Raw genomic sequence first — 13,938 nt, forward strand, 5'->3', positions numbered from 1 at the left:
AGAATTTCCATCTTGTGAATATGATAGTGTTTTGCTTCCTTTAATCGATAGGCGGGAAACCTGATACCTAAACCTGATATCCAAGTCATTAAATTACCTTGAAATTAAATCTACTGTCCTACATTGGATTAACAGCTGGACCACATGACATGATAAATCTGCATGATTTGGGTTGCCAAACAACAATGGCAAGAAAGCTGCTACACAACAATCTAATTGATCTGAGATGACTGTGCTGAAACATTATACTATTTCTACTCATAACAGCCACTAAATATAAACCAAATGTAATTTTACTATTACATGCCAAACTGGTAACTCAATCTGTTGTATAAATGCATCCATTAACAAGTCTAAAGTATCGTGAGTTTATTTTATCCTGGGAAAATCAGGAAATATTTCCAGTTTTTAGGTAATTTTTTAATAATAGTAAGATTTAGATGATAAGTATGGGCACAGAAATGGCTGTCTGATTAAGAAGTGCACATCATAACAAAGTGATCTCAGGTTCAATCCCATTTCAACACACCTCAGACAAGTATCTTCTGCTATAGTCCTAAGTCAACTAAAGCTTTGTGAATAGACTTGGTCAGTGGAAACTAAAAGAAGCTAGTGTGTGTGTGTGTGTGTGTTGTGTCTCCTTGTCAAGACATTGTGCTCTAAATGTAAACAGATATGTCTGTCAGACAAGCAACGACATTTATTTGCAATTTTCCATGAGAAATATCCAACCATTATGCTATGCATGTTCTAAAGACAAGTGGATGTATTCCCTTGCTTGGAAACAGATAAAGGTTGGTGACAGGAAAAGCATGCAGCCATAGAAAATCTTTCACCACCACCACCATCACCATCATCATCATCATCATCATTATCATTTAACATCCACTTTCCATGCTTGCATGGGTTGGACAGTTTGACTGGAACTGGTAAGCTGGAGAGCTGCACCAGGTTCCAATCTGATATGGCTTGGTTTTTACAGCTGGATGCCATTCCTAATGTCAACCACTTCAAGAGTGTAATGGGTGCTTTTTACGTTCCACTGGCACATGTGCCATTTACATGCGACCGTTAACAGCCATGGCTGTGACTTCATGGGTGCCATTTACGTGATACTGGCAACGGTCATGACTACAATTTCACTCGGTTTCAGGAGTCGACATATCGCTAAGGTCTTGGTCATTTGTCATTGCCTCCTTGGAGCTCCTCAGCGAATTTTCTCTGACCCGTGCAAACATGGAAAGGTGGATGTTAAAATGGTAAGGATGATGGTGGTGGTGGTGGTGGTGGTGGTGGTGGTGGTGGTGGTGGTGGTGGTGGTGTGGTGGTGGTGTGTTGGTGCTTCACGCTAGCCAGTCATGCTCCCTTGTGAGTAACAGTTATGTTTAGTATACCCATATTTGTCAATGCTTCAATAAATTTTTTAAATAGCCATGAATTTGAAGGTATATTGTAAAAGAATGGAACTTTTTTTTTCCTATTAAGCACCAATGTAAGTAAACAAAAGGTTCTTACAGAGAATATAAGAAACGCTGCAAAACGAGAGATTTTGTGTAGCAGAACCAGAAGCAGTTTCATGTAGTTTCAGAATGTCAACGAGAGAAAGATTGAAGAAAAATTTGTTGGAGGAAATTCAGCTGCTACATTGTGCAACAGTTCAGGCAGCTTATACCTGTGTTGTTGCTACTGCTGCTAGTACAGCTGTTGCTGTTGTTGCTGTTGTTGTTTCTGATTACTGTGTTGCTATTTTTGTTGCCCATGTTTTGTCGTTGTTGCTGTTGTTGTTTTGCTGTTGTTTTTTTTACCTCCGCCAACAAGGAAGGAGGTTATGATTTCATCGGCGTTGGTTTGTCCATCTGTCTGTCTATGTGCAAAAATAACTCAAAAAGTTGTGAATGATATAGGTGTAGGAGTGGCTGTGTGGTAAGTAGCTTGTTTATCAACCACATGGTTCTGGGTTCAGTCCCACTGCGTGGCACCTTGGGCAAGTGTCTTCTACTATAGCCTCGGGCCGACCAAAGCCTTGTAAGTAGATTTGGTAGACAGAAACTGAAAGAAATCCGTCGCATATATGTATATATATATATATATATGAATGTGCATGTGTATATGTTTGTGTGTCTGTGTTTGTCAACCGGTGTGTTTATGTCCCCGTAACTTAGCGGTTCGGCAAAAGAGACCGATAGAATAAGTACTAGGCTTACAAAGAATAAGCCCTGGGGTCGATTTGCTCGACTAAAAGGTGGTGCACCAGCATGGCCACAGTCAAATGACTGAAACAAGTAAAAGAGTAAAAGAGAGATATTTGATGAAACTTGTTTTTGTTGTTATCATTGCCATTGCTTTCGTTTTCACTTTGTTATCATCATTGCAGTTGCTGCTGTTTCTGCTGTTGTTCTTGTTGTTCAACTTCACTTTAACACTGCTTGAGAAAAAACCTATTACCAAAAATATCCTAGCGATTATTAAATCAACTTCTTTTGCAGACAATGTGTATCTAGCACTGCATCATCTAATATTGATTTCAAATTTTTGGCACAAGACCAGCAATTTTGGGGGAGGTGGTAAGTCGATTACATTGACTCCAGCACTTGACTGGCCCTTATTTTATCAATCCTGAAAGGATGAAAGACAAAGTCAACCTCAGCAGCATTTGAACTCAGAATAAAAAGACAGACAAATTTCCACCAAGCATTTTGCCTGGCATGCATTATCAAATAATATTTTATTTTTGCGTGATATTTTTTCTATGGCAGAGTGGATTATGAGGAAAGTTTGGTTCTTATTTTTAGCTTGATCAAGTGACACATGAATGCTGTTTTATTTTTCCTCTAGATACCTGCTGTTTATGAGTGGGAGTGTGGGGGGTCATGACATATGTGATGGTATAGGCAATAATAATAGCAAGGATGAAAATGGTAGTTGTGTGATAGTGTGATGATAATAATGGTGACTACGTGATTGTGATGGTGATAGTGGTAGTGGTGGTGGTGGTGTTGGTGGTGAAAAATATACATGTAAACAAAAGCTCATATCTAAAAAAACTTTCTTACTCTGACAGCTTGATATCGCCCTCCTTTGCCTCGGAGCAGTACCAGGGCTGCCTGCCTTACTATGGATTGCTGGGTAAACAGTAATTTCTTGGTAATTGTGCTCTCTTGTTGAGGCTATAAGAGAAGAAACACAGGAGGAATTTATAATGGTAAAACAAAAAGTAGAAATTTATGACAGGAATGTAACTATACACATGCTGTTGGCAATTTCTTTTCCATCTTTGGACATATCCCCTTCTCCTTTCCGATGAAGAGCTATGCTTGAAACATCTAACAATCTCTTTTTAGCATCAAGCTAATACATTCCTTGTGCACATCCTCTAGTTGTCTGTTAAATTTTTTCCTTTATTTGAATTGATTGTTTATTTAAATTGACTATATATATATATATATATATATAGTTAATCCAAACAAGAAAGCACAAAAAAACACAACAACGTGAGGACGTGGAACAAATATAGTATTATTGGACGCTCAGGAAAGAAGGAAAGAAGGAGGGTTTAACGTTTCGAGCGGAGCTCTTCATCGGAAACATAGGAGAAGGAAAGATCCAGAGAAGGGAAGACAGAGGGAAAAAAATCGCCAACAGTACACACGAGGTACACACATGTATGTATTTCTGTATATATATGAATATGTGTGAGTATGTATGTACATATATATATATATATATATGTATGTATGTATGTATGTATGTATGTATGTATGTATGTATGTATGTATGTATGTATGTATGTCAATAGTTAATATATCCAAAAAGCGGCATATTCTAAGTGCTTTATAGGTGCGAAACCAATGGTCACTTTACAACTGACCATAAGAAACAACCTTCTGAATTCTGGTAACAGGTGCCCATTCACATACAGGATTGGGATTGGGTTTACCCCTAAATCTCATATGTGAAACCAGTTATGGGAAAACCCAATCCTGTATGGCAACAGGTGTCTGCTACTGGAACTCAAAAAGTGTCAAATCTGGTTTGGGGATAATAAATCAGATGGGTTGGCCACGTTATCAGGATGCCTGATAATAGTCTCCCGAAAATAGTCTTCTTCGGAGAGCTATCAACTGGTGTTCCTCCACATGGGGGACCCAAGAAGAGGTTCAGGGACAATCTTGAACATGCCCTCAACTTCTGCAAACATTCAACAAGCACAACTTGAAAACTTTGTTCAGAAATGGCAAACCTGGCATTCCCTCTGTGATGAAGGGGCTGCACACTGAACTAATCCAACGTGAGAAACTTGAGGAAAAGAGACATCTACTCTCAGACTCACCAACAGCATAATGGGAAACTTCCCTTGTCATCTGTGTTCAAGGACATGCCATTCCAGGATTGGACTATTTTCACATCTATCAACTCACAAAATGTGGGATAAGACTCCTAGAGAACAATGTCATCATCAACATTGACAGACAGCTATAAGCAAGTAAGTAAGTGATGATCATAGTGCCATCCAGCAGTATCCAAACAAATATTTCCTTTCTGGCAGACAGCACCATGATTATAAATGTTAGAGGTTCCACCCTCAGAACACACCAACCACTACAATCTGAGGGTTCAGCACAAGGTTTACTACACACAACTTCTTGCACACAAACATATACATACATGTACACATACATATCCACATATCTTTCTCTTTCTCTTTTTTTACATGTTTCAGTCATTTTGACTGTGGCCAAGCTGGAGCACCGCCTTTAATCGAGCAACTCAATCCCGGGACTTATTCTTTGTAAGCCCAGCACTTATTCTATTGGTCTCTTTTGCCGAACCGCTAAGTGACAGGGACATAAACACACCAGCATCGGTTGTCAAGCAATGCTAGGGGGACAAACACAGACACACAAACATACACGCACATACACATATATACATATATACGACGGGCTTCTTTCAGTTTCCGTCTACCAAATCCACTCACAAGGCTTTGGTCGGCCTGAGGCTATAGTAGAAGACACTTGCCCAAGGTGCCACGCAGTGGGACTGAACCTGGAACCATGTGGTTGGTAAACAAGCTACTTACCACACAGCCACTCCTGCGCCTATATGATTTTTAAGATTAAATACCCACCCATTCCCATTTTCCACACCACCACCACCTTCCCAGCACACACACACCAACCCCATACTACAACCCACACCCAAGTCCCAACCTCAGGCAGATACCCCTTACATTGTGAAGACACTCTATCCTTTGGGCAAGGGTCATAAATCTAGATGAATTGCCTCTGAACTTCTCTAGCAGGTTTTTCCATTGAGGTTTTTCATAGAATCTACAAACAGGACATGACACTTCCTGATCTCAAGTAACAGAGAGTCATTATCATATCCTTCTGGCCAAGTTTTCCGATGATCACCAGGATTGGCTGACTGTTGGCTGACTTGTGGTTTCTTCGACTATATAAATAAATAAATAAATAAATAAATAAATAAATGTGTGTGTGTGTGTGATCATCATTTAATGCCCACTTTCTGTACTAACATGAGTTTGACGGTTTGACTGGAACAGGTAAGCCGGAGAACTTGACACATGCTTTGATGAGAATATTCCACCAGTATTATATTGTAAGTTCCCTAGTCATAACCTCTAGTATTAATAATTAAATACTAATTTTTAATTTTTATAATTCAAAGCATAAACCATGGTTACTTTAACTATGTAGCACATGACCATGATGAAATTCAATCTGTTTACATAACTTATTTACAGGTGACTTACAATACAATTCGTAAGCGATTAAAAAACTTTGCTGACATTTCGTACTCTCACAAGTAATAACGAAAATTAGGGATAAATGTTTTTAATTACAACTGACAGTATCAAAATATTGTTTAGGCAACCTAACAGCTCCTTTGTTTTTCAACACATTAACACCTGCGCACACACAAATAAATTAAAACAAAGGTAAGTATACATAAGTAACGTTTTTTTTAAAATACATAAGAATGCACAAATGCACATATCTGAACTTAATGCTGAGTCTACCAATGATATATCGACACACCGGGATATAGTTTTTTTGTTTTTCTTTATCAAGTTCTGACCCTGATGAAATGTTCAATTAACTATAATCCAATATGAACCTTTAATTTAATTTTTCTAATTTAAATTAATTGATTGGACATGGAAACAATTTGATATTGTTTGAAATTGGATTTGTTTCAATAAATTGATGTCTATATGTCAATTTCTCCATTTTCTTATTTTTCTCACACACACACACACACATATGTATGTGTGTGTATACATATATATATATACATATATTGTCATCATCATCATCATTGTTTAACGTTTGCTTTCCATGCTAGCATGGGTTGGAATATTTGACTGAGGACTGACGAATCAGATGGCTGCACCAGGCTCCAATCTTGATCTGGCAGAGTTTCTATAGCTGGATGTCCTTCCTAATGCCAACCACTTCAAGAGTGTAGTGGGTGCTTTTACATGCCACTGGCACGAGGGCTAGTCAGGCAATACTGGCAATGGCCACCCTCAAATGGTGTTTTTTTACATGCCATCTGCACAGGAACTAGTCCAGCGGCACTGGCAATGACTTCGCTTGAATGTTTTTTCACGTGCCACCGGCACAAATGCCAGTAAGGCAATGCTGGTAATGATCACACTCGAATGGTGCTTTTTACGTGCCACCAGCACGGAAACTCTGGCAATGATCACGCTCAGATGGTGCTCTTAGCACTCCACTAGCACGGATGCCAGTCATCGAATTTGATATGTGCATATATGTGTGTACATGTATGTGTCTGGTGATATTTTTGTATACACTGGTAGATATTCTTTATTATGTATGTTCACCAAGAAAGATTCTCAGTAATGATTGTAGTGATCTTAAGCCTTCTAGGAACAGGCTACTTATATATAGAATTGGGTGGAGTGCAATGTTTTTTTCTTTAACATGTAATGTTCATGCCTGTATGCTGTTGTTTAACTTACCTCACCACGTGTCAGCAAAAGAGCATGAACTGGAGTAAATTTCAAATTGCGACATTTCTTTGCTGTCCAGAAGTGATCCTGTGGTTGAGTGTATAGCAAAGTACCAACCAGAATATCATGGACCTCATGCTGGTTCCACTCAAGTAGATTCAGTGCCGTCTGGATAATATTGAGCATACATAAAAGATTCTGAGAAACATATTTTTATAAAACACTTGATAGCATGGAGAAACAACAAACACTGTAAACTTCATTTAAACATTTATTATTTGTGATATAAGTATCAAAATTTTCATAGCTCAGAATTGCAACCTGATCACTGACAATAAATGTCTAAGGGACTTTTTTTCATTTTTGTGGTTCTGAATGGCTAACATGTTTCTTCCATGTTGCAATCATTTTAGTTTTAACACAGGGTCTCAGATCAAAACACTTGCCATGCAAGTAAATCTTCATAAACATAAGATTAGACTATTCAGGAATAGTGGGGTATGACTTAAAGAAATTGCACTAATCAAAAATAGAACTTGTGAAGGTTAGAAAGAAATGAAGTAAGCATAACCTACTGCATATATATTTATAATACTCCAGTGTATGCAACTGAAGCATTATAAAATTAAAATTGTTATCTATGCAAGAGTGCAGGAGTGGCTGTGTGGTAAGTAGCTTGCTTACATGGTTCCGGGTTTATTCCCACTGTAGCACTTTGGACAAGTGTCTTCTACTGTAGCCTCAGGCCAACCAAAGCCTTGTGAGTGAATTTGGTAGACAGAAACTGAAAGAAGCCCGTCTATATATATATATATATGTGTGTGTGTGTGTATGTGTTTGCGAGTCTGTTTGTCCCCCAACATTGCTTGACAACCAATGGTGGTGTGTTTACATCCCCATAACTTAGCGGTTCAGCAAAAGAGACCGATAGAATAAGTACTGGGCTTCCAAAGAATAAGTCCTGGGGTCGATTTGCTCGACTAAAGGCGGTACCCCAGCATGGCCGCAGTCAAATGACTGCAACAAGTAAAAGTAAAAGTAAAAAGTATGCATCATAATATATATACACTGTTGATAGGTAAGTTACTGCAGCTTTCATCTAAGATAAGATCCCTTATAGCTGTGCTTTTTTCAAAACAGTATATATCAGAGAGAGATGAAAAGACAAAAAAAAATCATCCTAGCAGTAGCTATTGAGAATGCCAGATGCATTTCAGACTACTTGAGCCTTATCAGTGACGTGTATTTTCAGCCAGCTACATACCCAGGTGTGATTTGTCATTTCCAGGATAGGAAACAGAATTACACATGCACTGGTGCATGTATGATAGAATTACTCATGCACCACTGATATCATGAATAACTACTGAGATTTTATCTCAAATGAAAACCATTGCAACTTGCCTGTCAACAATGTATATATTAACTAGGTTACATAGAGAGCTATTTTACTTGGATACTGCTTCAATTATGTAACTGGATTATTCACTTAGCCCCATGGCTATTTGTAATACCACTGTTTCCTGCACTGGAGACAACAAATCTCAATCAGACAAGTATGTGTTGAAATGCTCCTCGTGTTCCTGCTAGTCACTGCCAGCAAGAACTTCAATTTATCTTGAACAAATACCACAGCAACTTGCCTGTTAAGTGTGTATTGTCATTAAACATGATACATAGATGGATGTATATCTACAATATCATTTAAACTTATAGCCAAGCTGCCCAACTTACTATGGTGTTGGATTACTTAGTCAAATTCTCTGTTGGCATTTGTGTCTGGTCAGCCCTCTTTATTTGAAACTAAATCTGAACCAGTTCATTAGAGTAACAAAATAGGCATAGGAGTGGCTGTGTGGTAAGTAGCTTGCCTACCAACTACATGGTTCCGGGTCCAGTCCCACTGCATGGCACTTTGGCCAAGTGTCTTCTACTATAGCCTCGGGCCAACCAAAAGCCTTGTGAGTGGATTTGGTAGACGGAAACTGAAAGAAGCCTGTTGTATATATGTACATATATATATATATGTGTGTGTGCATATATTTGTGTGTGTATGTTTGTCCCCCCCAGCATCGCTTGATAACCGATGCTGGTGTGTTTGCATCCCCGTAACTTAGCGGTTCGGCAAAAGAGACCGATAGAATAAGTACTAGGCTTACAAAGAATAAGTCCTGGGGTTGATTTGCTCGACAAAAGGTGGTGCTCGAGCATGGCCACAGTCAAATGACTGAAACAAGAGAGAGACAGGGAGATAAGAACTGGACAACCAGCTCACATACTGTGATTCCAATTTACTGCAAGCATAATTTTATGTAATTCTCAGCAACAATTTTAGCTACTCCAGTATACCTCACTGTTGAGAATAACTATTTGATCATTCAGGAATATTATACATGATAGACTAGCAGTTTGCCTAGCGGGAGATTTATTTCTTATCTACCACAGCTATGCACCAGTCTGTAAGCATTCCTTGGGAATACAGGAGTCATTTGCATTGTATACTAAATATCTTTTTTCAGTTATTTTTTTCAACTATGCAACATATACATGACATCTATTTTCAATTAGGTAAACTGAGAAGATTATAATCATAATGTTTTGCCAGGGAACAAAATACAATGTTTTCCTAATTGTCAACCTGTTTGTAATATCAAACAAATTCTCTCAATTTTGTCCTAGAAAAGGAAGGTCATATTGAACAATGATTGTTATACAAAAGATATACACAAAGATGGCATAGTCACTGCTGATTGAATACAGCTGCTTGTCCATAGCTCTACTCAGTCAGGAATGATTTGGTGTTAAACAGTAAACAGCACAATACAATACATATAGTAAATTGTAGACCCTTGGCTGTAGTTTCTACCTGAACATCATTAGTAGAAGTAAATGTGGAGTTAGTTATCTTATTTAAAAATCAATTCACTTGATGCATTCCCCTCATCTCATCTTCTTCATCCCTGTCTCAACCCCCAGCACTAAATATTTTGGGATTCAAAACCAAAAAAAGGGGTCTTTACATGGTAGCTCAACCTCCTAGAAATAACTGCCAAATCTCTCACATTTGAAAATGTGAACCTAAGTGCATTGCATTTAGGAAAATGACAGGATACCAAAACTTGAATGCCTTTAATCATAGCCCTGCTTGATCAGGGCTGACCTAGGGCTAAACAACAAAAACTACTTTCCTACTCAGAGCTGCAACTCACTGGAACTTTTACTCTGCTTCTGTTTTCCTTACACTTACTCCTTACTCACTCATTCCTCCACTTGTCATCCATATTGTATCCACACCTCTGTCCCAGTCCACTCAAGTTTTCCCTCTAACCCCTAAATTCACCCAGTTCTTTCTTTCTAGTACCTCATTCCTCTTGAATTTCTTCCCTCTGCAATCTTTACCTGCAGTTGTTGAAGAAAACAACCACACCACTCTCACTAGTCATTAAAAGCTTGAAGGCCATTTCCCAGGTCAAACTGATAAAAATAAAAGAAAACATATACAAGAAACCTATAGAAGCTCATACTCAAAATCAACCTGACTGACTTCACCAGTCTTGAAGTGAGAACTGAAAGGTCATGGGTGTTATTTGCCCTATTCCAAGTGATTAATAAGAAAAATGTTTGTACACTTAATTATATAAATTATAATATTTAGTTTCATCTCTCTGAATTCAAAACTTGCCAAGGTTTTCTTTGCCTTTCCTTTCTAAGATCAATACAATATATAAAAGTAGCATGACAGAACTAGTTATTAATAATAATTTTTAATCAATTATACCTACCTTCAATGTGGTAAGCTAGCAGAATTGTTAGCACAACACCAGATAAAATGCTTAGCAACATTACTTCCAGCTTTATGTGCTGAGTTCAAATTCTGCCAAGGTTGACTTTGCCTTTCATAATTTTAGAATTGATAAAATATGTACCCACTGAGCACTGATGTTGATGTAATCAACTAGTCTTCACCCCAAAATTTCAGGTCTTGTGCCTATAGGAAAAAAATTAATTATACCTACCTTAACTAACTCAAATTTGTCTGTGGAACTGTGTCTCCGTAATTCAGAACGTTTTCGTTTTAATTTCATGGAACCACTGCTTTTCGTTTTCTGAGAAAACAAATTAAAATTTAAACATTAAATGTTAGCTAAGGTGAATTACAAGTTTATCATCCAAAATTCATACAAATCTAACAAGACAAAATACAAAATACATTTATTGATTTTTTTTATACTCTTTCTTTTTCCTTTTTCTCTGTTCTTTTTTTGTTTTGTAAGTTACTCAGCAACTTCTTTAGAGCCAGTGGAATGGAAAAAGCATTCAGTACACAATGTGTACATCCAGCCATAAAGACCATACCAAAGCTAACACTGGAACTCAACACAGCTCTGCAGTTTGCCAGATTCTGAGGAACTGTCCAACATATGTCAGCATGAAAAATGAACATTAGACAATAATAATAATAATAATAATAATAATAATCAAAATGATGTGACATCTCAAGACAGTTACAATACCAGTGATTGCAAGAGCACTTGGAATGATCAAAAAAGGAACTGAAAATTATTTAAGAATGATCCCTGGCTTACCATCTATGCAGGAAGTGCAAAAGATTGTCTTAACTGGTATGTCATATGTACTGAGAAGAGCTTTGTCGCTATGAATTTTCTTTCCTTTTTTTCCCATTTTATTTTGTATTTTTTCCTTTTTCTCTATCACACGACTTTGTAAATGAACAATCTGGTGTGTTTACTGTAATGGCCTACCAATGTATACAATGTGTTTCTCTGCCCTAAGTGTCAGGAAGGCACTTGGCAGGAAATGGAAACAATTGAAAGAAGATGCTAATGAAAATAATAATAATAATAATAATGATAATAATAATAATAATAATAATAATAATAATAATAATAATAATAATCATAATAATAATAATATATTCACTGGGTAATTTGCAAAAACCTGGATTTGCCCCATGAAAAAAACTGGTGGGAACACAATCCACCTCCAGTGCTTGAAAATGACCACATCTCACTCCTCTGGAACTTCACCATTCAAACTGACAGAAAGATAGATGCAAATAGGCCAGACATCATATTGAAAGACTTCAGACAAAGAACATGCCTCCTCATTGATATGACTGTCCCAATCAATATAAACGTATCTGTCAAGACCTACGAAAAACTGAGCAAATATAAAGATCTTGAAATAGAAATCAGCAAAATGTGGAACCTGAAGACTAAAACAATACCTGTTGTCATAGGTGCCCTGGGAATGATAGCGAAAGGGGCTGATTGCTACCTAACTCAGATACTAGGAAACCCCAAAATGGCAGAAATTCAAAAGATAGTGCTCATGGGAACTGCTCATATCCTACGCAAAATACTCTCTATGTAATCCCAAGGTTTAAAACAAACTTTTTTTAAAAAAATTTATGTATTAGACATTCACTAGTACAACACCAAAAAAACAACAACAAATATATGGCACACTAGGCATAACAACAACGTGAACTTCCAACCTGTTGTCTCTTGAGGTCTCTGGGTGAGACTTGGAGCCAACTTGTACAGATATAAAACAAAAGTCAAACATAGAATAATAATAATAATAATAATAATGATAATAATAATAATAATAATAATAATAATAATAATAATAATAATAATAATAATAATAATAATAATCATTTAACATCCATTTTCCATGCTGGCATGGGCTGGATGGTTTGACTGAAAACTGGTAAGCCAGGGAGCCGCACCAGATTCTGATCTGATTTGGCATGGTTTCTACAGCTGGATGCTCTTCCTAACGCCAACCACTCCAAGAATGTAGTGGGGTTTTTTTACATGCCACTGACATGGGTGCCATTGACCTGACACCAGCATTGGCCACAACTATGGTCTCACTTGGCTTGACAGGTCTTCTCAAGGTCTCATTGCCTCCATGAGGCCCAACATTTGAAAATCATGTTTCACCACCTCATCCCATGCCTTCTTGGGTCTACCTCTTTCACAGGTTCCCTGAATCATTAGAGGGTGCTTTTTACCAATTCTTTCTACTATTGGAACAAGGGCTGAAATTTAGGGAGAAGGGGATAGTCAATTACATCAATCCTAGTGTGTAACTGGTACTTATTTCCTCAACCTCAAAAGGATGAAAGGCAGAGTTGGTCTTGGCAGAATTTGAACTCAGAACATAAGGACAAACAAAATGCCACAAAGCATTTTGCCCAGAGTGCTAACATTTCTGCCAGCTCACTGCAATAATAATAATAATGACATCAACGATGACAACGTTGTTATTCAGTATGCAAACACATGAATGTATAATAAATATGCAAACAGGGATCTTGTTTGCATATGAGAGAAGCACAACAATCCAGAACTTGCTACAGTAACCAACAAGCAAGTCTTGGGGGTATTTCAATAGATTATACATTTTGATACAGTTCAGGAATTCTATTGTTGCTATTCATTAACATTGGATTCTTTCATTGACAAAGAGCCTTTTTTTCCTTTTTCTCCCATTGTTGCTATTTAATTATTTAATGATAGCCATACCATTCTACCTCATTTCTTCCTACTGGGCCTTGGAACCAATGCCACCACTCGCATCAAGGTTCTGGGCATAGTGATCAAGTTGAAGGACTGACCCAGACAGGGTGTTCATGTCTCAGCAGAACTCCACTTCTACTCATATGGCTTTTACACATAGGAATGGTTAGTTGAGAATTTTCCCAATCATATGAACCTCAGTATGTGGCCACACATATTCCCTGATATGAAATCCCTACGCTACTGAATTTGGGCATCATCTGTCAGGTGAGAGGCTGGCCAGCAGTTCTATGAGCTGTTACTGGCACTGAAGGAAGTTTTGTGGAGTAGCATGATTTTTTGATGTTTCTGTATGGTAAGAAACTTGCTTCTCAACCACATGGT

General features: G+C 37.6%; 1 protein-coding gene across 2 annotated transcripts in view; it reads right to left on the reverse strand.

The window, feature by feature from the left end:
- LOC115223087 (neuroepithelial cell-transforming gene 1 protein) overlaps window positions 1-13,938 on the reverse strand; it is an 85,779-nt gene that overhangs the window by 23,624 nt on the left and 48,217 nt on the right. For both annotated transcript variants that reach the window (XM_029793504.2, XM_036500412.1), the window contains exons 8-10: window positions 11,020-11,109; window positions 7,013-7,171; window positions 3,054-3,167 (exon numbers count right to left, since the gene is read on the reverse strand). In XM_029793504.2, coding sequence (XP_029649364.1) covers window positions 3,054-3,167; window positions 7,013-7,171; window positions 11,020-11,109 — 363 coding nt within the window. The remainder of the gene's footprint in view (window positions 1-3,053; window positions 3,168-7,012; window positions 7,172-11,019; window positions 11,110-13,938) is intronic.

This window comes from Octopus sinensis, linkage group LG2, assembly GCF_006345805.1.
Source record: "Octopus sinensis linkage group LG2, ASM634580v1, whole genome shotgun sequence".
In the NCBI taxonomy this organism is placed as follows: domain Eukaryota; kingdom Metazoa; phylum Mollusca; class Cephalopoda; order Octopoda; family Octopodidae; genus Octopus; species Octopus sinensis.